At 43.6% G+C, this 21781-nt stretch overlaps 2 protein-coding genes across 3 annotated transcripts; one reads left to right on the top strand and one right to left on the bottom strand.

Moving 5' to 3' along the window:
• Positions 1–276: 276 nt before the first annotated feature.
• Positions 277–9283, top strand: LOC128754709 (zinc finger CCCH domain-containing protein 6-like). Its single transcript, XM_053857516.1, has 10 exons — positions 277–564; positions 1344–1413; positions 2078–2182; positions 4495–4593; positions 5390–5500; positions 5676–5790; positions 7321–7430; positions 7504–7634; positions 7706–8910; positions 8970–9283. Exons 1-10 carry the CDS (start codon positions 482–484, stop codon positions 9020–9022), a joined length of 2082 nt encoding a protein of 693 aa, XP_053713491.1. The 5' UTR covers positions 277–481; the 3' UTR covers positions 9023–9283.
• A 26-nt stretch (positions 9284–9309) lies between these two features.
• On the bottom strand, positions 9310–19817 carry LOC128754708 (disabled homolog 2-interacting protein-like). 2 transcript variants are annotated; one of them, XM_053857514.1, is made up of 19 exons: positions 19160–19817; positions 17672–17802; positions 17505–17574; positions 15496–15563; positions 15329–15411; positions 14887–15016; positions 14725–14823; positions 13985–14647; positions 13773–13917; positions 13556–13700; positions 13245–13481; positions 12974–13175; positions 12678–12769; positions 12502–12612; positions 10806–10986; positions 10620–10727; positions 10365–10555; positions 9627–9711; positions 9310–9554 (listed from the first exon to the last, which is right to left on the bottom strand). In XM_053857514.1, the coding sequence occupies exons 1-19, from the start codon at positions 19704–19706 to the stop codon at positions 9444–9446; spliced, it is 3399 nt and encodes a 1132-aa protein (XP_053713489.1). In that variant the 5' UTR covers positions 19707–19817; the 3' UTR covers positions 9310–9443. The 2 variants fall into 2 exon arrangements, with proteins under 2 accessions (XP_053713489.1, XP_053713490.1); XM_053857515.1 differs by lacking the exons at positions 17505–17574; positions 17672–17802; positions 19160–19817 and adding an exon at positions 16019–16244.
• Between the last annotated feature and the right edge of the window lie 1964 nt (positions 19818–21781).

Genomic DNA, 21781 nt, shown 5'->3' on the forward strand with positions numbered 1-21781 from the left:
TGAACTGTGGAAATAACTTATATATTAGTAAGAATGATAAACACTAGGCAAACACATTGTTCATTTGTCATGTCATTGTGGAGCATTTTGATCACGTATTTATTATTTCAATGTGATTCCTCTTTTATCTGACATTTAATTATGAAAGTATTCGTTTACATACACACATTAAATTTGAGCGTTCGCCGTCTTGTACATCCCCATCACTAGATGGCGCTAATGCCAAACTGTCAAACGTCACTATTCTCAACATAACGCGAAGAAGATGGGCTTTATTGGTCAGCAGAAGAAGTCGTGGGCGCCTGAGAAGCATGTCTCGCCAATACAGAGGAATTGATAGTTTTTATGTTTGTGAATTTGATGGTTTTTCTTGCCTTAAACGTGTTGAATGAGACGAACGAGCTGTTGAATTTGTATTCTTTTAGATATTTTGTTTACTTCGATCCGTTTTTGTTTGATAGTTTTTGGAAACATATATTATATGGATTTCGCAAATCTTTTTTGCAAATTGTCTTCGACTGAAGAGGGTTCCAGAAGAGCAGGACCACCTGCCTTCACGACCAGGTATCGGTGACTTTGAGTTAGTGTCGAACATAATACCATGGTTGGTTCTTTCTCTGATGGCTGCATGTTTCACTTCATTATCAGCCACGGGTGCATTAAAGAGTAACTTGTTACAAACCCAGGTTAGCTTCACATGTATCGGTTTATTCAGTTATTTGTGAAGCATATTTCTTAAGTGACATTAACTACCTTTGTTGCTTTTGACTTTGAACTTCTGTACTGGCGATTCCTGCTTCTAGGTTGACATGCCGTTCTAACGCACTTTGTGCTATTCTGTGTAATAATATCTAGACTACATGGATTTTAGTCGCAAGAGAACATATTAAACATCAGCAGGTGGACACTGAACTGCTTGACTGATGGAGAAGTCAAGACTACCTGAGACGGTGTCATGGATGCTTATTATTAACTGTAATAAACTGTTTGAGCTCACAGTTCACAATATTAGTGTGTTATTTGGGATTGCCTTTTGCGTGTGCCTTTTGTTTCCTTGTTGTATCTGCTATATCGTGTGTCTTTTACAATGGCATGTATCTTTGTGTGGTGCTCAGTTTTCACCCTAAGATGCAGATGACCTCAGCTGGTGTGTAAAGTTCTTTAACCAACATTAAGCATGACCGACAGGACTGGTGTTCTGGATGTTTTTAGAGTTTGTTCTTTGCTGAAATAGCCTTGTCCCTCTTTGCTCGAATGGTGCTACATGGTTGTGCCCAGTGCTAGTTGTTTATAACCCACCACCTCTGTCAGTAAGTTTTCCTCATGAATCTCTATACTTGCAGGGACTCGAGGGGCTGCAAGAGAAGAGGCGGCAGACAGAGCTTTCAACCTGAATCCAGTTTGTCTAAAAAGGTAAGTGAAAGCCCTTGAAGGTTAAAATGACCGCACTATGCTGGAATTTGTTCTTACCCTCAAAATGTCCAGTTAGACGTGTCAGGGAACCATTGTTTGACTACTGTTGGTATTTTGCCGGGTGCTTGCTAGGAAATGTTTGAAGGACAGAAGTTTGAACATGCTGCTGGATTTCTCAGTCCAAACCAACGTCTGCTACGCCTTCATGGCTTTTTGTTGTTTGGGACAATGTTTAAGCCATTGACCACTACAATTATACCGGGGTGACCTGGGTTTATTTTAGAGTGTAAGGCTGAGTTATTGTAATGAGAATCCCATCGAAGTTTTGTTGCTTGTGCTGATAAAATCATGGTCCAATCTGATTTACAAATAAGATTTAAAAAGTTACTTTCAACAGCATGAGAGGACCATTAAACGCACATCAGCCATCTGCGGTAACTAATTTAGCATCTTGGTCACACCAGGTGCAAGGTGTTGCGTTGACCCTGCTGTCATTTGAAGCAAGATGTCCCAGTTGAGTCTTAAGTCATTGCTATTGAAGGAAGTAGAGTAGTATATATTAAATTATATTTTCAATCGGATCGATTTTTTTATTTTTTTTTGGTTCACTTCCGATATCAGTATTTTTTTTCCCCCGTTAAATTTGAATGTTTTGCTTTAACAGCTGAAGAATGACCACGGAAATGGACAGGATTATGAGTACAGGACCAGTGAAGGACCCAAAAGAGGACAAACAAACCGTGGAAGAGGCCGGCGAGACAACAACTTTGTAAGTAAAAGTGTGTGTGCGTGCTTATAAGGATTGTATGACCCCACAAGGTTACACCTCAATTTGAGGATGAGGACTTTAAAATAAGAAATGACGCAACATGAGAATTTTGTCGAAATCGAATGGATATATAGGTGATGCAACTAAGTGGAAGAGAGGTAGGATAAAAGACTGCATTTGGCTAAGGTCTTTATATCACAAAGCTATAATGATAAGCGATATCACTCATCAAAAGGGCTGATATGAGCATTTGGACCTTAGCCTAGTCATTTAGGAAAATGTAGTTTTTCCGACAAGGACTTGTCTAGGACTAATTTCACCTTTGAATTGTACATCCAGACCATCAGCAAAGAGTTAGCCTGAGCACGCAGCCAGGCAATTTTGAGCCATGCAGTCGGAAATAGAATGAAAGTTTAAACACAAAAAATGAGTGTGGTTTTCGTCATGTTGTAGTTGGGATGATGGTTTACACAGGAAATTAGTCAAAAAGTACTTCCGGTGAATTGTCTAAATAAATGGAATCACGTTTAACATGTGCATGTGTCAACCCTCGCACCGCAACCTGCATTCAATCCCAATGAGAGTCGCGGTCCTCAGACTTGGATCCTCATCAGATTCATGATCAACACGATTTAAGGTTAGTTGGCTAGAAACTAAACTTGTTGATCACCATATGGTCTCTTCAATTCAGTGGAGCAGAGAGTCAATATGAGACACTCCAGTGGTCTGTGGGTGTGAGCGACGCTGCAGACACTCTCTCTCTCTCACTGTGCGTGATTAGACACAAAATAAACATATTGCAAGTCTGTGATAAATCAGAAGAAATGTAGATTAAACATTTTCTCCGTAGTGATGGATCACATACATAACAGTGGTTTCTGCTTTTATTTAACCAGTATGAAAGACAAAATCACTATATTGTGTCACTTCACTGGTATTGGTCTCTATAACTGCATCATCAGCGTTACTCTCATGTGTTGTTGACCTGATGCTGCGCCCTACGCAAATCAGAAGAAACTTTTCATGTGAGTCACTGCTTTGCAAAAGGCGGTGCAGGGCAGCCACAAACGTCAATTGTGGTGTAGTCCAGGATAGCCGAGCTGCCCTCTAAACTTAACCCACTATGATGTCCGTCGTATGGCAAGAGGAACGCCTGTCTGGAAATCTGGATGGCAGAGCAAGCCTGTTAAACCAGGGGTTCTTAACCGCTTTGATTTCGGGCCCCACCTTTTCCAGACCAAATGGGCCTGGGGCCCATTCAAGTTACAGAACTGATTCATAACTCTTGATTTAATTTGTGTTCAGTTTTCTTTTGAACACAAGTCATATTCATCAAATTTACAAAAAATTACACTTGATGCAAACTAGAAATTTTGAAAAAAATGCATGAAAACTATGTCTAAATATCATAAAATAAAAATATTTTATTCTCAAAATAAACAAATCTCCCCGCTGTGGGACTAATATAGGCCGTCTAATCTAATGTAAATGTGATATAAATGAAGTGTACTTCAAAAGTTAAAAACTGCTTCTTTTTTACAGTTGGTAAAAACTGTGAGGTCTTGAAAACAAATCTTTTTTTGTTTTTACGACCTTCTGCATTGTTAACTACCACAAATGTGCAGCTGTAGAGTCATTTCAATGGCACACTACTGCCACCATATATGACAAATATATTAAAACCAAGCTTATTGTGGCCCCCACCGCCCAGAGGCGTTAAACAATAAGCGTCCCTTTTGAAGGCGCTCGTGGCCCAACCATGGGCCTTGGCCCAGTGGTTAAGAATCACTGTGCTAAACCATACACATGCAACACGGCAACACGTCTGCGTGCATCAGCAAAAGAACCTGATTCAACTACAGGGGTTGGACAAAATAATGGAAACACCGTAAAGCTTTTTAACTTTAAGGTGTTTCCATTATTTTGTCCAACCCCTGTATGTCAGAACCACTTCAATCCAGCATTGACATAGTTTCTTATATGTGAGTTCAAGTGTTTACAGCTGCACATTCTGATATGAACACTACCATGAGAAACATACCTGAAGCTTGTATAACCACTTATCCTGCCAAACACTGACATAAATGAAACATATTCTGACCATGTGAATGACAATGAAAATATAACTGAAGCAGATACTAAACTCTGCCTGGATGTTGCCCACTAGTTGGTCAGTGTTATTAGCCTGCACACTTGTTCTTTGTGACGATTCAAAAAAGGTTATTGAGAGATTATTTAACCATGACCACTTTTTTCTTCTCTTGACATGTTTCTCCTTACCAATTCTTGACGCATTGGCTGAAATGCCGAAGAAATCCCATATAGGTCAACAAAATCATCAGTCCAAAACTGCTGATGGACCCAGAAGAGGGCAGAAGAACCGGGGAAGAGGCCAAAGAGGCGGCAGCTTTGTGAGTCAAACTGGTGAAGGACACACAGTTGCTCACATAATAATTTTGCTTTCCCATTTTTAGCCCTTTTTTTCATTCTCTGTCTGAGACTATGTTATATCTAATAATAACAATAATAATAATCTGCAATTCCACAAAAAAATGTTCCCAGCACCGTTACATTCAACCCTTTATCGAGTGGGGAGCCCCTGAACTCCTGTGAAACATGGCAGTGAAGTTGAGGAGGTTGCACCTGAGCCAATCACATCGACCATGTAACCAATCCTCATTCAGAGTGGAATAAGGCTCGCCCACTTTTTTTCCATATTTACCTTTCCCCAGCCTAAATTGAGACGGAAATGTAGATGAATGTAAACATACAGTAATACAGAAATTAGATAAAATTGCCTATATTCGTCCTAAAAATGAAACATTAGTAGCAAATAGTATACTAAAAACCCATGCATAAATGAGGAAATGCTGTTATATAATAATCACATAAAATGATACCATAGAATTATTTACTAGATTGTTTATTTATGTATTTATTATGTTCATTTTTGTCCCTCATGTGTTGGTGTTCCTATGTAAACATCCAATTCAGTCACTGAAACCTCTTGATCAAAAGTCCACGCTGAATGTGTAGACAAAGCTATTTGTCGTGTAGCAAATCCTCATTTGATCTCAAAAAAGCACTCACCTCAAATGAAATAAGGTGAAGTATGTATTTTTAATGTGGCTGGTTTATAATGAAACACACTTGTTTGGAACGTTGAAGAGCTGTCTGGTTGTGACCAAATGTTGTCTTTACCGGCAGAGTGCGCCGGCGAGACCAAGGTTCATGACTCAGGAGTTTAAGGATCAAAACGCCCTGGTGGTGGATGGACAGATATTATGCAAGCATTTCATTTGGGGCAACTGCATCAAGGTCTGTCTTTGTTTATTATTAGGTCCAACAGTGATGCTTTAATGTGAGGAAAGTCATTAGTACTGTGCAAAAGAAATTCACTACAGTGGTAGAACTTCAGACCTCTGTGCGAGAATGCTCATGGAATGCATGTATGTACATGTTGCATTGGGCTCATTTGTGTTGTTCATCACAGGGCGATGACTGCCAGATGGTGCATGCTCCGGTCCACAATGGTCTCATCAAAGAAATGTGCAAGTTCTACGTGGTAGGCTTCTGCTCACGAGGAGACAGCTGCCCCTACATGCACAATATCCTTTGAGTGGTTTTCAGCCCTCTTGCTGAGATCAAACAGCTTCTGGTAGGACAGCCATGGCTCTATTGAAACCTTATTTCAGGTTATGTAGGACCACGTCCCTCACGCTGCCTCAGGTTTTTTTTTTTTTTATCTCACATGCTCCCGAAGCCTGCTGCTGAGATGGGCGGAGCAGGTGGAACACTGGAGAAGTGCCCAGGGATCCTTAAGGGAGCATTGAGCCTCTTGGTGTAAAAGGCCTGTAATTTCATTGGTCTGATATGACAAAGCTCACTGCCTTGGCAGCATGATGTCTGTAAAAGTGATTGGTTGACAGGGCAGCAGGGCATCATGGGAACTGTTCAGGTTCATTTCAAGTCTGTGTCACTGAGTCTGTTGTTGTGATGGCAGAGTGATGGCATCTCACATGCCAGACCAGGGCTGGGCCAACCGGTCCTCATCGGGCCAGGAAGGCACTGGTATTCAAACACACACTGTTAACCAATGAGGTGTCAGCAGAAACAAGCATCACCAGACTGACAATCAGCTGGTTACAGTCATCAGAGACCGCGTTGGTAAAAAGGTGTTCTCTGGATTGACAAAACCCTGCAGCCCTCTGTGGAAGAGTTTGGTGACGGCTGCTACAGGCATCGTGATTCCTGGTGTGCACCATGCAATCTGCTGATGGTGTCTTTGCGATTGACCAGTAAATTGCGATCGATGTAATGGGCACCATGTTAGTGGATACCAGCCACTCAAGGCTTGGACTCCTTCACAACAGAGTCCATCTGTCTCAGGGTCCTTGTGGGGTAAGGTGCCTATTGAATTTTAATGTATCTGAACGATAACTGGATGAAAGACAAAAGCACGACTAAGATCTGTTTCAGAACATGAACCCTGAGATGACCCGAACAAGCAAACTGAGATGATGAATTTCGTCCTTCACTCATTTCCATATTTATGACTGCAAACTCCTGCCATCTGATGGTTCAGTGTTTCTGCCAGTATGTTGTGCAACATTTATTTTTCAGCGTTTTTGAGGGAGGCTCGTGCTCTAATACGCTCCTGCTAGCAAATCACTGTCCAACTCACTTTCAAACAAACATAAACAAACAGCTCCCACTTCAAACGTGTTTGCCCACCTCGCTCCCTCTCACTGAACTCATCTATTGAATGTGGTTAGCATCTATAATCATAATCGAGGCATGCAACATTAGAAAGGTCTTGTTTCCTGCATTCCCAAAGATTTTTTTGAAATCATCGTCTGTAAGGCTGCACCAAATTCAGCAGGTGCTTCTGAGTCGAGAGCTATGCTGGAGGCCGTAATGACAGTTGTATGTGCGCTACCCTCAGGTCTCAGCAGCCTGATGGCTTTCTGGGTAGGATGGTGCCACAGCCATTTGAAAGTAAAGACATGAGTCTTTGACAGCAATGTTACCTGGTGTGTCTTGTCCAAAGTGGTGCACAACACTTTTCTTGGGTCTATATTCAACCAGTGTTCTTTGTGAGTGTCTGATTTACCTGCTTTTTCTTAACTCCCTTGCACAGTCGTTCCCCTGCAAGTTCTTTCATCGGAAGGGTTTGTGTGTCAACGGAGAGAATTGCAAGTTCTCCCATGACCCACTCACCAGTGTGACCGAGCCACTGTTGGAGGCTGTGAGTTCCAGTCAATGGCTGAATTCCAAGTCATGGAATTGTCTTTGAAATTTAATGCGTCTTTTTGCTCCAGACAATGAGGATGGAACAGGAAGCCAGAGAGCGTCTAATGAAAGTGGAGCAGAAGCAGCACACAGATGTGGAGTCCCCTTCTGTGGAACAGAAGGAAGAGAACAAGCCCCTGGATGTTTTGAATCCAGCCATGTGCGTGCTCTCCTGATGTCCGTAGTTCACAGTGCCACTGCTTTTTTTAAAGTCTGTTTTGTCTCCGTTAGGCCAAAGTTCTACAACAGCCTGGAACCTCACTCTGAGGTGGACCATGCCGAAGAGCCATCTGAGGACACTGAGGAAGACAATGATGCGCCCCATTCTGGTGGCTCACCGGCAAAAGCTTCAGCGCCTGTAGAGCCAGTGTGTTATTCAGTTGAAGCTGTGCTTGGACCTCGTCACTCTGTCCCCGCCCTCTTTTCATACTCTGCAAGTCAGGTTCCACCGAGCTGCCCAGCTGCCCCCGCTCCACCCACACATCCTACAGTGACAAACCTCAGCGAAGCTCCATATTCTGTTGCTGCAGTGCTAGGTACATACAAATCCCTTAGTAGCTTTTCGAACCCACCTTCCACTTCCCCTGTGGCCAAAGTCTGTGTTCCAGCATCTTCTCCGGCTGCAGCTGCCAACACTCAGTTAAGCCCAGTTGATAAGCCTTCAAAGGCAAGCTGTCTTCAACCACCATTGAGGAGTCAGAGCAAGATATGTGATGGCCCACTGACGCCCAAACATGATAAAAGCTTTACTCTTGGAGCCAAAATGAAGACTGTCGTGGATGTGTCGAGTCATAACTACCCATCCCAGAACCATCAGTCATCGCCCGAGACTGTGAGACGCCTTGATCGACAACAGGGCTTGTGTGGAGGATTCAAAAGCCTTTTTTCCAGCCCACCTGGACAAAGGGCTGCTCCCACCAAGCCGCCCTCCTCCGAAGAAGCTTCCCCGGATTCCCCATCCTCTCCATCTCAGAGAGGTGCTCAGTTTAAAGACTGTGTCACCTTTCTGGTCCGAAATCTAAAAACAATTGAAACATCATGTCATCAGCCTGACTCCCAGGAACCAGAGGCAGCAAAGAGGAAAAGAGAAGGTGCAGGAATGGCTGGCAGGTGTGGCGAGTTTCAATTCAAAAGTCTGTTTTCAGCCGCCCTCCCCGGTGCCTCCTCAAACACCCCCGAACCTGCAGATGGTGGAGGTGGAGGAGAAGTTGTTGCTGGTACCTTATGTGCCCTCTTTAAGACTTCTGCTCCTATGGGACATCTGCCAACAGCCTCCCCCAATTCCCTGCACTTACAATCATCCAGAGCCAAAGCAACTCAGCAAGCAGCAGGAACTCACAGTGGAGAAGCAATGGAAACATGTGCAGTGAAGCAACAACTCTCCACACAGCTGGATACTGAAGGGAGGTCCCACCAGCAGCTGCAGTCCAACACGTGTAAGTACAAAAATGATTAAAAACACCTGTTGAAGTGCTAAAACCTCATGATCGTTTAGGTTCTCAACTGAAATCTCTCTTCCTGAGCCTCAGTCCGTCATCACTCCAGTAGGTGCGACCCTGGACTTCACCTGCTGTGGTGCTCTGTTGGAGGGACCAGACCGGAGACTAACACCTTGTGTTTGATCATCAGAGGGCAAAATGTGTTGTGAACTACAGTTCCTGCAGAGGCCCCTGGTGAAAAAAACTCATGTACTTCTGCCTAAATTATTATTTGGATTTTCTAATTTGCCATTTTGAAAAATGTCTCTTGTTTTCACTTGTTGGTCAGCAAACCAAAGAATCTTGTGCTTCTTCTGCTGACAATAAAACAATCACCCTTTTTTACTTGTGTTGGGATTTATTTCTTTAAAAGATCAGTGCTGTGCAGATTCAGTACATTTCTGTCATCAAGAGAAATTACATTCACTTTGGATTCGCTCTGAAGATGCAGAAGTTAGGTTTCTGCTGCAGCCAGAATCTCGGCTCACAGTCTAGCTGCTGTTCATCTGAGCTGTCTCGGGATGCTCTGCATGTTTGTGTCTGTTGCTGTAGGCCTCTTTCAGCATGTGAAGGTCACTCAGCAGACCTGCACACTGCTCCTCCTGGAGGGACAAGCACTCGGGTCATCTACCTACCGGTGAGAAGCCAAGGAGGTCGTAGCTACTGACGCTTACCAGAACATTCATTCGCTCTGCTGCAGCTAGAGCCACGTTCATCTTCCTCTCGTCGTCCTCTCTCTCCTCTTCTATCACCCCCAGTCTGCAGTGAGGAAGTTGGAAAGCCACGTGAGAAATCACATCATCCAGATCGGTTTATTTGATGCACATCTAATGTTTGTGTGATATATGCTAAGGAAACGACACCTGTCTACTTTTATTGCTCAGTTTCAGTTTGTCAAATCTGGAGTCGCTGCAGTTAAAACGATTGGCGTAGTCAACATCAAATTCCACCAGATGTCAGTAGAGAGCGACTTCATAAGAAAAAGGACTAGAAAACCAAGTCACAGTGATACATTTCTAGATTCAGTCTGACCTGCGTGATGATTTGTCTGACACATCGTTAGGTAAAATAATGGTTACCTATATCCACCCACTGGTGCGTTTTGCTGCCTGTTTCATTTTTTGCAAAAAGGTTTTATTGAAGTTTTTAAGAAAAACGGTTGTTGGGCTGTAATTCATATAAACCCTTGCTTATTTCATCAATATGAACTGTCCTGTTAAAAAAGTGGAAGACTGATTTGCATTCTTAATAATCAGTTTTTGCTGTGACGTTTGGAGGTGGACTGAGCTCCTCAAAGTTTTTATATATATATATTTCTGCTACCCAGAATCTGTGTCGATATGTGAGGTCACAGGATTTTTGTGATGCCCAACAACACTGCGTTACTACTCCCTTGACTCCCAACATGTTACCTGAAAGTGGTGCTAGCGAGCTGCTCTTCCCTCACAGACAGCAGACTCTTCAGCTCGGCCACCTCAGCCTGCAGCATGGTGTTCTGGTCTTGACTCATGATGATGAAGTCCTCCAGTCGCTTGGCCATGTCCAGCTCTCGCTCAGTCACCTGTTCCACCCCCAGACGGAGCTCAGACAGCTCTTGCTCGTGCTGAAAGGGAACGATGTTTGGTCATTTGCCCGTGAGGCGATTGTCTGAGGAACTGGATGGGAACCTTCTCCAGGAGGCTCATCTCCTGCACGGGTGTGTTCTCGCTGGACTCTCTGTTGTGACAGTCTTTGATCCAGGGCACCGGAGCAGGCGGACGTCTGATGCTGTCGGTCTGTTTGAATCATGGAGTTACTCTCACCACTGTATTTTGAATGTCTGCAGAGTTGGCCTTCACATGCTCAGTACTCACAGGCTTCGGTGGTGAGATCAGGAGAGAGTTTGACTGGACCTCTGCTTCCTCATCTCCTGTGGGCAGATTTTCAGAACTAGTCTGCCTCTTCAGACGTTTGGTGTGCCCAGGTGGTCTGTGTGGGGCACTCTGAGTTCTCGTGACGGGCTTCCTCATCCGCGTGCTCCTGGTTCTTCCGTCCCTTCGAGACATTGCAGAAAAATGAACCTTGTAGTTAAACCTGGCTACACTATCCTACTGCCACACATGAGCTCGTTCGATCTAGACGTTCTCCTGACCTGCACTGTCTACTTGTTAAATGCAGTAATAATATATAATAATAATATAATAATAATATAATAATAATAATGGCTCCCACTTGAGCAATGGGTGGTCGGGGGCCACACACAGACCTTTTGACCACTTAAATGTGGCCCCCTGAGGTCAGACTCAACTGTAAAACTAATTTATTATTCACCATTAGTTTTAAGTTTTACAGTGACTAGATCTTTGTTTAGTGACTCTTATTTCTACTCTCTCTTCCATTTGTCTTTTTGGCTTCTTGTTTCTCAAAATAAATTGAAAGGAAATGTATGACTTCCACAATGATGTTATTCTCCAAAGCTTTGGTTTGTTTGTCTCTCTGTCTGTCCAGACTGAATTGGATGAAATTACCAATACATGTGTGAGATGGGACAAGGAACAAACGATTCAATTTTGACCGTGATCTGGATCACTTTTTCACCATCAATTCAAGCATTTTGTACACACAATGTACACACTTTCGAGGTCTCCATACTGCCTGCTGGTCTAGGGGTTAGGATTTGGCGCTGTCACTACAGTGCCCTGGGTCTGATTCCCAGGCAGTGAATTAAGTTTAGTTCTTGAAAGCAGCAATAGTTAGAAATAATTTTGTCCGACAGATCATTTTGTTATCGTAAATTATATCGTGCTTCAAGTAAAAAAATAAAAAATAAAAAATAGACGTCTGGCCATCTCCAGGACCACAGTCACAAAGTGCCTGCTCAGTGAAGGGGTGAGATTTAGCGCCCTCGAGGCATTTCAAATGTGCTGCTGCGTTACGTCAACTACTGTAACTAGAGAGAAGCCACTTGGGGTTGGTTCCATCAGAGGCGCCTGGTTTAAATGGAGAGATCTTTTTCTCAGTCGGTAACTGGATTTGGATGGATTTGAATATGGATGAGAACCATTAGGGCCGTATTTCCATGACTACTGAACCTTGATTTAAGTGTCATTATATAACGTTGGAAATTTGACTGTAGCTCAAGTGAATGAGAAGATTCTCCCACAAGAGAATATTATGGCAGCAAAATATATACTGTGGTGGAAAAAGCTACTCTTCAAACAAAATTATGTTTTGCATTTCAAAACGGGTGACTGCATTATACCATTTTTTTTATTTATCATTTACTGGATAAACTAAGAAAATTATATTCTTGACAGTTTCAATGTGTCAGTTCTGACACTTGGACTTATCAAAGTCAACCAATAACAGAATATGTTCAAAGCTGAACAAAGAAAGAAACCATCACATCTCCACATTGCTATTGGAACTCACAGCTAAGCAACCTCTAATTCAACTTTTCTTTGATTTTCTTACTTGTGTCTTAGTGAATGAAACACATGAAAAGGCCCAGCTCCTATGTAAATGTGTGGATAGAGACTCTGGTGATGAACTTGTCTGTAGAGCACCTACCCTTCTCGGACTTTGGAATCCAGTGGCAGCTGCTGTGTGGAAGAGTGGTGAGGGCTGTATTTGCTCAAGTCTTTCGGAGGAACGTACACAGGCTTGGCCTGACCCATCAGACTGGAGGAAGAAGCAAGTTCACCCATCGAAGTGGAACCACAGGATGCTGTTAAACTGTGTTATACCTGCTGACTGGAATCCGAGTCGCCTCTGGGCCAAGAGACTCTGTGATCTGATTGAGAATGAGAGGCAGGGGGTGCAGCTGGTCGATGGTCTCCTGAGGAGGACCCGCTTTATTTGAAAGATTTCATGGTAAAACATTCATGAGCCAGTATCCTGTGTTTGTCTGCCCAATACAGTTCCTCATTTGTCCTGGTTGCGGAACTGACTATGTTTATGTGACACGCACACAATTGCCAGGGGGCTTGTCTCTTTTTCCCAAAACTATCAAATGAAATTAGGAAGACATGTTCCATCCTACCTGTTTTTTCTGGTTGATGATGTCCACCAGCAGGCCATGCAGGACAGCTAGCCGCAGCGGCAGGTCCACATACCCATCAAAAGATGTTGTTGGTATCTCCGTGTCTTGGCTGGAAACAGTTCGTAGGAATCCTCTCATTCCTTCCCAGTGCTGCTCCAGGAAATCATTCATGAACAGCATGTACTCCTCCTTCTCCCCAAACCTGAGCAAGCATCTCAGTGGTAAAGTGACGTCCTTTGTTCACATTTTAACACAACATTGATTGACTCACAGTGTGAAGTTAGCCAGGTTCTGGATGACTTTGGCCGTCAATGTGAGGGCACGCAGAGTGTTAGGTTCTGGGTACGCTTGTGTCAGACCGAACAGCGACGGGCTGAGGATAGCAGGGCACAGGAAGCGAAGGAAAAGGGAAGCAGAGATGAGATGCTGGCCTATCTGCGGTCGGCCCAGGTCCTCACACAGCTCCACCCAGCTGGAGAAGATCTTGTGCAGCTCCTCTGGGAATGGGCTGGGGGAACGGAGAAGCACAAACTTTGTATTTTTCGCGCCATCAGGAAAATAATTCAGGCTCTGACTGCCCACCTGTGGATGTCTGTTATTTTCCGTACCACCTCATCACAGGAGTCCCTCAGGTGTCTCTGATTGTTTGGCAGTTCGGAGGGCGAACATTTACGTGGGTCCACTTCAGAGCTCTCCACTGTAGCATAAAGGCGGGCGATGAAGTCCCCTGCAGTGTCACAGTGAGGAGTTAGAAAACCATGGTATGCCCTGGAGGAAGTCGAAATATTGCACCACCTACCGAGTGTGTTGATCAGGTATTTCTGTCCCACTAGTTTCATATACTCATCTATGGCTTTAGTGGCGAGGGTGTTTTCTCTAAAGATTAGCGCCTCCTTCTGTCCCTGACGCTGAACCTCGGCGTTGCCCAAATCGATGAGGAACGCCTTCAGCGTGGATAAATTAGGAGTTACTGCACGGTTGAGATGTTTACAAGCAGGATTGTTTCCATACCTTAGCTTTGCCAATACTCTGTAGGACATGGACCAATGCACCAGCAAGCTCCTCCTTTTCCTTCACATTCAGAAGAGGCTCCAAACTCGTGCACATGTCAACGTAATCAACCGTAACGTACTCTGCAAACTCCTTGTACTTCTCCATGGGCAAAACCTTGAGATTCTGGAAGCGAGCTTTGATTCGAAGTGAGGCCTGCGACCCGAGAAGGTCTTTGCTGCCGACCGAGGGTTTGAATGGAACTATGGGGTACCACTTCTCCTGATAGGACCTTCCCCTGATGTCAGCCAGACTGATGGCAACACTGCCGAGAGGATGGAGGTTGAACTCTTCTTTGGAGTGACGTTTTTTCTTGGGGTCCTCTTCCCGGAATAGGTGCAGGATGACCTGGGAGATGCATGGAAGGTTGTCCAGCTCAAAAAACTCCCCCCAGAAGAGTTGGCATCCACCAGCCACATTTCCACCAGAAGCCCCCGATGACCCGGTGGACGTCTCCCCGACCAGACTGGAACGGTTTGCAGCTTTGCCAACCGCACGAGTGCTTGTGCGAGCAAACAGAGTCCCGTCCAGGTGCACTTCCCAATAATAGCGCCGCTTGGGTGGCAGATCCTTGGCTTCATTGACCCACAGACAAAGAGAGTTTTCTGTGCGTTCAACATTATCCTGTGATGAAAGATTCATGATGACAAGAGCCGCACAACGTAGCCTGAAATAAACTCAGCGACAACCTGAGCCTGTACCTTGTTAGGTTGCACAGCTCTTCTCAGATCCTCAATCCATCTGTCGCGTTCTGCCGCTGAGGAGCAGCCAAAGCAGTGTGTGTTCTCTGAATTTATTACCTGCAAACATCATCAAGAACGATGGCAATCCAAACCTGAATTTTCCATCCCAGCAATGATTACCTCAAAGCAGTACTTCTCCCCCAGAATGGAGCTGTGGACGGGCCTGATGATGGTGCTGGTGTCTGCACTTAGATCCAGACTTCCCATGGAGCTAACAGGAATCGACACAGACTCCCTGGAGCCATAGTGCCTTCAGAAGCAAGCAGGTGAATGAGACACAGCAGAACAACACGCACAAATAAAGACACTATTTAACCATTTAGTTAAAAGAAAAGCAGCTAGGATGATAACAACAACAACAAACATGGAGGAATCCCTGAACAAAAATGATGTATATATATATATATATATATATATATATATATATATATATATATATATATATATATATATATATATATATATATATATATATATATATATATATATATATATATATATATATATATATATACATCATTCACAAGACATTTCATTGAACTTCAAAAGTGTGGTTCCAAACCTGAATTTGTTTAGTCCCACATGGTTCAGTTGAGTGTTGCTGTTCTTCTTGGCTTTGTTCTCCAGACGTCGCTTGATAAGAGCCTGAGGGAGTGAGAAGCAGGCCCAGTGTGTGGGTGCAGTTATGTATGTCATCAACAGGAAATGCACAGCAGATGATAATCTTACCCTCACACCGCCATCTTGACTCTTGGGTCGAGGGCCGCCTGGCAGGGTCACATGGTCAGGACTGCATTCTGGAAGTGCAGTAATAGAGATGAAATTGTTCTTGCCAATCCAACTAAAATGAATATTTGTTCATAGCACATGCATTGTTCCTGCGTGAATAACTTTATCAAAAATGATAATACATGGCACCTTTCTGTTTATAACGGGGGTGCAAATAGTTGTATTCAGAAAGGCAATGTCAATATTTCTGATAAGTATAGTGTGCTTGTATATATAAGTATATATAAGCAGCAAGCGTAATACCCAGTCTCGACTAATAAACATGCTTTGAATGCCCTGGTGTTACTCAGAATATTGCAAACTTACCTTCAATATAAAAACACATTATGATGATGTTATTAAATTATTACCCGTGATTTCAACCTTGATGTAAGAAGGCGATGTTTCCAGGCTACGCAGCTTTCATGATATAAAACCATCAGGGAACCAAGCTATTCATTACTGCCGCTCCACACTTGCTCACCAAAAGCTCCGCCACAAACAATCCAGCGTCTAAATCCCATCATGTAGACAGAAGTCTTCAGACTTTGGTTCGGAATCCAAGTCAACAGCCCAACATCACACAGCCTCCGCTGAAGACGTGAACAGAGTCGAGACACTTTGCTCTCTGTCAGTGGATCAGAGTGTCCATCTCTGATTGCATCTTACCCGGTAGAGGAAGCAACTCTACTCACAGGCATATACAAAGCGATTTCCTCTGCTGCTGTGCGCACTACTTTGTGACCACTGCTCAAATGTGTTGGCCACTGATGAATTTTGCTTTAAACAACTCATCCAACAAGTGTAACACTATGAATAGTTATGTACTTTAAAAGACTCCAGTGGGCGGTTCAGTTAGGAGGTGAGGACCATTTTTCCAACTTTCATTTTCATCATTCATCTTGCTTATGTAGCACTGAAGCCAGTTTAATGAAACTGTTTCCTCCTGTTTTTGAAACTGTGGATGATTGACATTTTGGAGATGGCATTGAAGGCATGTGTAACTTAGTTGTCATGGTCATTTTTGTCTGTTTTTCCATGGAAAAGCCTTCACTACTGTCTACAACTGAACTTAGATGTTCTCCTACTGTCTTCTGGGTCAACACGCCTCCAATTCCAGATGGGACTTCTTGTTGCTCTCTTCTCACTCAATACTTCCTTCACAAGGCTGTAGCTATAACTCATAGATGTATCAGTTTACTTCTTGTTGCTGAGCCTTTATGGTTCCCACGAACCAGTCATGTTAAAAGTAGAAATAATTATCAAACAGACTACTGTCATGATCAACTTTAATTTTGTTCCCTTGACTCCTGTTTTGTTTCTCCCTCCTTCCTTCCTGTTTTGTGGCACACGTCTGGAGACAATCTTGCCCAAATCACTTGGACTCCAGCAACGTGTGCCTCCAGCAATTTGCACCGTTTGCTTGCTCTCTATCTGTTTTCCGTTGTTGAATTATCTTTCGCTCACCTTTTCCCTGGTGCTCTGAGTTTTGTGTTTTGTCCTTGTTCTATTTGCGCCACGTGGCTTTGTGCTTTTGTTTTGACGTCCTCGATATTTTTTGTGTTTTAATGTTCATTGTGTTTGTTCTCTCTTTTTACAGACTCTGCTTGCATTCATTCCTCCTGGATCCGTGGCACTTTTTGTTCGACTTATTCTGTTGTGGACTCATCCAGGTTCAGTGACGCTTTGGATTTGGTTTTCTGTTTACTTCTCCCAGTTCGGTGACGCCTTTTGAGTTTTTGTATTCTGCGAAATGGAACTATTGTATTTGACCCACTGTCTGCCTCCTTTAATTCTTCCATTACTGCACTTGGGTCCCGCTCCTCGTCTCGAACATAACTTGTTTTCACCAGTTCAAGCTGAGCCTCACTGTGAGTCCCCAACTAATGCGCACACTGTGTGCAGAGCCTGACTCAAGCTCTCTGACCCAGCCCAAATAAAACCCAGTGTGACAGTGTTACCTAACCTACCAATGTCTTCCAGATTCTGCATGCTGACGGTGGACAAGCTGTTGAGTCGGTTTCTGGTCCACATCATGGGCTGAAAACACATATAAGCAAATGTGAGTCGAGCCGTGCTTTATCCAGTTAGGAAGTGTGTTCAGTAAAACAGGTGCATGTGGTGTACATGTTGTCACCTCTTCATCAGGTGAGATGATGATTTGTCCTTCATCCAGGACACAGGTGCTTATGTTCCACAGAGGCACCTCCTGAGCCGGAGCCCACTCCAGCCTGGGCAGTTCACTGAGCACTGGGCCCTCACCATGATCTGGGCCAGGGAGACAAGACAGGAAGGTGAGTCATAGTGAGCAGAGTCAAAGTCTTAGCAGCAATGACTGACCACTCATCTTCCTCTGCTTCCTCCTGATAACATCTGTTTGATCATCTGCATCTTCTGCATTTTCGCTCACTGTGCTGCATATATCAAAATCTTCCTCTTCCTTGTTTTTATTTATTTTTTTACTTACAAGTTACCCAAGCTGGGAAATCCTTAATAATGTTAACACTACTATATTGATCTGCATACCCGCTACAATTTCGTGGGTTGTGGGAGGCGCAGTCCAAGTAAAAAGGCCCAGACTCAGAAGCCCACTCCATCTCTTCTCTCTCCCAGGTCATCGTAACATCACCAGTGCATGGATTCCTCGCCTGGTCTGTGGCTCAGCCTTGCCAAGAATTCCCCTCTGCTGGCCCTCCTGTCAGTGGTGTTTGAGACACGTGTCCTAGACGGTCATGCTCACCCTCATCTCCCAAAGAGAGTTCAGCCTGCCTCGGACAAAACTAGATACCTACATTTGCCAATATCTTTCCCACCAAGATTTTTTTTTTTTTTAATTTCTACTTAATTCTAATCTTTGGATTATATATTTTTTTTGTTTTAATGACATGTCTTGTATTTGTGTGACAGTTTTGGCACACCTGTGTTTTGTTTTGTTTTTCCAGGGTCGAAATTTTTCTGAACCTTTGGTGCGCTGACCTATTTGCATCTAACCCTTGGGAAGAAATTTGAGTCATCAAAGAAGTGACTCTCATATCAAATATATATCAAATCAGCAGCAGTGAGACAGCGATGAAGACAGACACTGGAAGGTTGCACCGACTGCCATCCACAAGTTGAATGTTGAGTCAAGCAATTCAGTTGGTCACGCTGCCGCTCAGAAGCATGCAAGAACAAACTTCCCCTTTTCCTTAAAATATACCTTCACATATTAAGCAATATATCGTATTCAACCCCACTGTTAGAGGTATGTGAGCATTGAGGTGGCCTGCTGTGGTAACAAACATGTCTATTGATGTTTCCATGAGCTCAAAGATCATTGTCTTCATTTGCCACTACATCCTGTCTAAGAGTAACAACATTTTTAATAATAAGCAGAGGCACAGATCTGTAAAAATTGGTTGTTTTGACGCAAAAAAAGCAATAGACGATGGGTTCCACTTAAAAAAAGTGAATGACTTTAGTTGAACTGAATAGTTCCAGGGGAAGTACTTTCCAACTAGTTTGAAATATGAATACCAATATTTAAAAGCTATTTGATACTTAGCTTTTCCTGGCTTTGTGAGTGATTATAGGTCATCCTACTGCAGGCATCATAAAAATGCTTCCATGACTGCCAGCACCTCACCTGGTGATACGGCGCTGCTTCGACTCTGCAGCCTGGGCTTCCTCAGCTTCTGGGACACCGTCCTCAGGCACCTCCTGAACAGTGCCCCTCCACTCCGACTCTGAGAAGTCTCACTGGGGCCGACTCCAGCACCATCTGCTGCTTCTGAGAAGGCTGTCGCTTGATTGGAGCTGGAAAACCCGCGGGAGGAAGACAGGCTGGCAAATAGGGACCCCGGGGGCTCCGACAGGGCCCTTCTGAAGGGGTTTTTCCGTGCCCCACCAGTACCTTTCTCTGACTTGTAATGCTCCTCGCTCAAGGCCTTGCGCCAGCTTTGCATCTTGTTCCATTTGGTGGCAGAGGCTTTCTGAATTCGTTCCAACGTAGAGGTTGAAGAGGCTCCTGTATCCTCCTTGGCGCCATCCAGTGCTCCCTTTGAGTCCGTGTGCCACTGGTATGTGTTGAGTGGATCTGTGGGCTCTTGATCTTGAAGATGCTCTTCAGTTGGTGATCCTTGCTCTTTTTGTGGTTGCTCAGCTTTAGTGTCTTCTTTTTCCTCCTTTCCCATGCTTGGCCAAGTCCTATGCTTCGCAAAGGTTCTTGAATAAATCGATTTTCAGGAACTTTGAAGGATAAAAAAAGACGCTACTCTCTCTCTCCACGACACGACTGGCTCACTGTGCTGATGTACTTCTGAGTTCTCGGCGGTTAAACCTCTGCTTTATTTCCTGCCTTGTGTCTGTCTTCTTTGGCAACTGCGGTCACATCTGCCTCCACAGCAACTCTTTTCAGGCTGACTGCATCCACTTACATTTTTTTTTTTTTTTTCAAATCTTTACGATTGCTTTGGCATATCTTTCAGAAAGCAGTTTTGTTTATTTTTCATAGTTTTTTGTTGGCAGATGGAGTTTATGTGTTCATATCTCTCTATAAATTCTGAATCCCTCCAAAAAAAATCATTTTTGATTGACTTTAAAACATAAGGAGTGATTTTGAGTGATCTCTTTGTCTGACACTGTTCTGGGTGTCGACTGTTGAAACTAGTTTCCTGTAGTTGCAAGCCATCACTTCCTGACGTGATATGCCTGCAAACCACTTCCTGTCTGCTGTAACACACCTGCAAGTTTCTCTGCATGACTACAAAAACACACCGCCGATGAGACTCGAGATAAACATTCTCATCATAATGCTTTGTCAGTTGTTTTGAAAGCCCCATCAAAAATATTCTGAAGATTATACTGTAACCTGACCGGGGTTCCTAACCTCACACTTGGGGTTCCCGTGATTTAATAAATAAAAACCACTGGACCAAGCGCCTCAAATCAAAGACCTGCAGGCCGCATTCTGCCTGCAGGATGAGGACCCACACTACTGCCCCTGTCCCCATTTACAGGCTTCTATTTTGAAACAGCTAGCACAATAATGGTTCAGTGCATCAGACTACTACAAGTGTCCCTTTGCCTCAGTAGATGGTGCAGCGGTGTTGGGATATGGGGAGAGGGTAAAATATTTTTTCAGGAAATATTGTTTTGGTTGGAATTGAAAACGATAGAATCACGTGATTAATCTTGAAATGACATGCAAATATTATTGTCGTACGACATAGATACATGAAAAGATATACGGTCTAAAAACTATTTCTGAAGTCACAACACTTCAAATCAAGAGGGGCTGTTCTTTCTTTTTCCTGCACATACCCAACAACAGAACTCAACCCTGCATTGTGACTGAATTTGACCAGATATAAATGTTGTTCCTCCTCATGTCCAAACTCGCTGTGCCACTCTGAGACACTGATCCACTCCATAGCAGGTGAAGGAGCAACACGAGATAACGGTTGGTGAATGATGCAATTCCCCGAGTGTGACCCTGCCCTAGTGCCCTGACACTGCTCGTGCACTGTGGTAAGAGGGAACACGATGGTGCTACTGGCATCTGCTGTCAGCTTAAGGTCGTTGCACTCTGAACAGTTAACATCAAGTGTGTTGATCGATTGCCTTTAATTATCGCGCAACGTTCATATTAGAACAACCCAATAAATTACAGACAATGCCCAACTTTTTTAATGACATGGAATGACAATTGAATGAATATTGTCTACCTGATGAGGTGATTGTGAGGACTTACTTCATTTCTTGCACATGAAATTTGCAGCTGAAATTCCTGGCACTGGCACCTGGCATTTTTCATGTTCTTCCTATGAAAAAAGTAATATACCATCTATGTCTTCTGGCTGAATACCATCTTCTGACCATGACTGAAAACAAATCTTTTCCACAAGATTTGTTTTCTCGAGTCAATACATTTGAAACACAAGGTGTATCACAAAAATCACAATAAATATATAAGTAAAGATATTAGTAGGTGAAGAAATATTGCTGTATCCTGAGGGTAAGAGACAACATAGACACATAGAAGCAGTGAGCATGTCTTAGGGAGGAGTACCCGGAGAAACTGCACGCAGACACACGGTGAACGTGCAAATTCCACCCAGAAAGGTCCAGAGCTGGATTCGAACCCTGAACCTTCGTGCTGAGAGGCTGGAGAGACAATTTCTAAATCTATCACATCAGACAGATGAACCCCACAGCAGGGGAACTGTCTGAGCACCGCTTTATTCTCATTCTATCTTGAACACCTTAA

The sequence above is a fragment of the Synchiropus splendidus genome, chromosome 2 (genome assembly GCF_027744825.2).
Source record: "Synchiropus splendidus isolate RoL2022-P1 chromosome 2, RoL_Sspl_1.0, whole genome shotgun sequence".
Taxonomy (NCBI): Eukaryota; Metazoa; Chordata; class Actinopteri; order Syngnathiformes; family Callionymidae; genus Synchiropus; species Synchiropus splendidus.

What these genes read in the sequence shown, in the direction of transcription:
- LOC128754709 (XM_053857516.1), top strand. Translation starts at nt 482, where the DNA reads ATGGATTTCGCAAATCTTTTTTGCAAATTGTCTTCGACTGAAGAGGGT. An exon ending in GCCGGCGAGACAACAACTTT is followed by an intron (nt 2,183 to 4,494) that starts GTAAGTAAAAGT and finishes GAAATGCCGAAG; the next exon opens with AAATCCCATATAGGTCAACA. An exon ending in GCAGCTGCAGTCCAACACGT is followed by an intron (nt 8,911 to 8,969) that starts GTAAGTACAAAA and finishes ATGATCGTTTAG; the next exon opens with GTTCTCAACTGAAATCTCTC.
- LOC128754708 (XM_053857514.1), bottom strand. Translation starts at nt 19,706, where the DNA reads ATGGGAAAGGAGGAAAAAGAAGACACTAAAGCTGAGCAACCACAAAAA. An exon ending in TCATCTCACCTGATGAAGAG is followed by an intron (nt 17,575 to 17,671) that starts GTGACAACATGT and finishes ATGTGTTTTCAG; the next exon opens with CCCATGATGTGGACCAGAAA. An exon ending in TGATCTCACCACCGAAGCCT is followed by an intron (nt 10,728 to 10,805) that starts GTGAGTACTGAG and finishes TGATTCAAACAG; the next exon opens with ACCGACAGCATCAGACGTCC.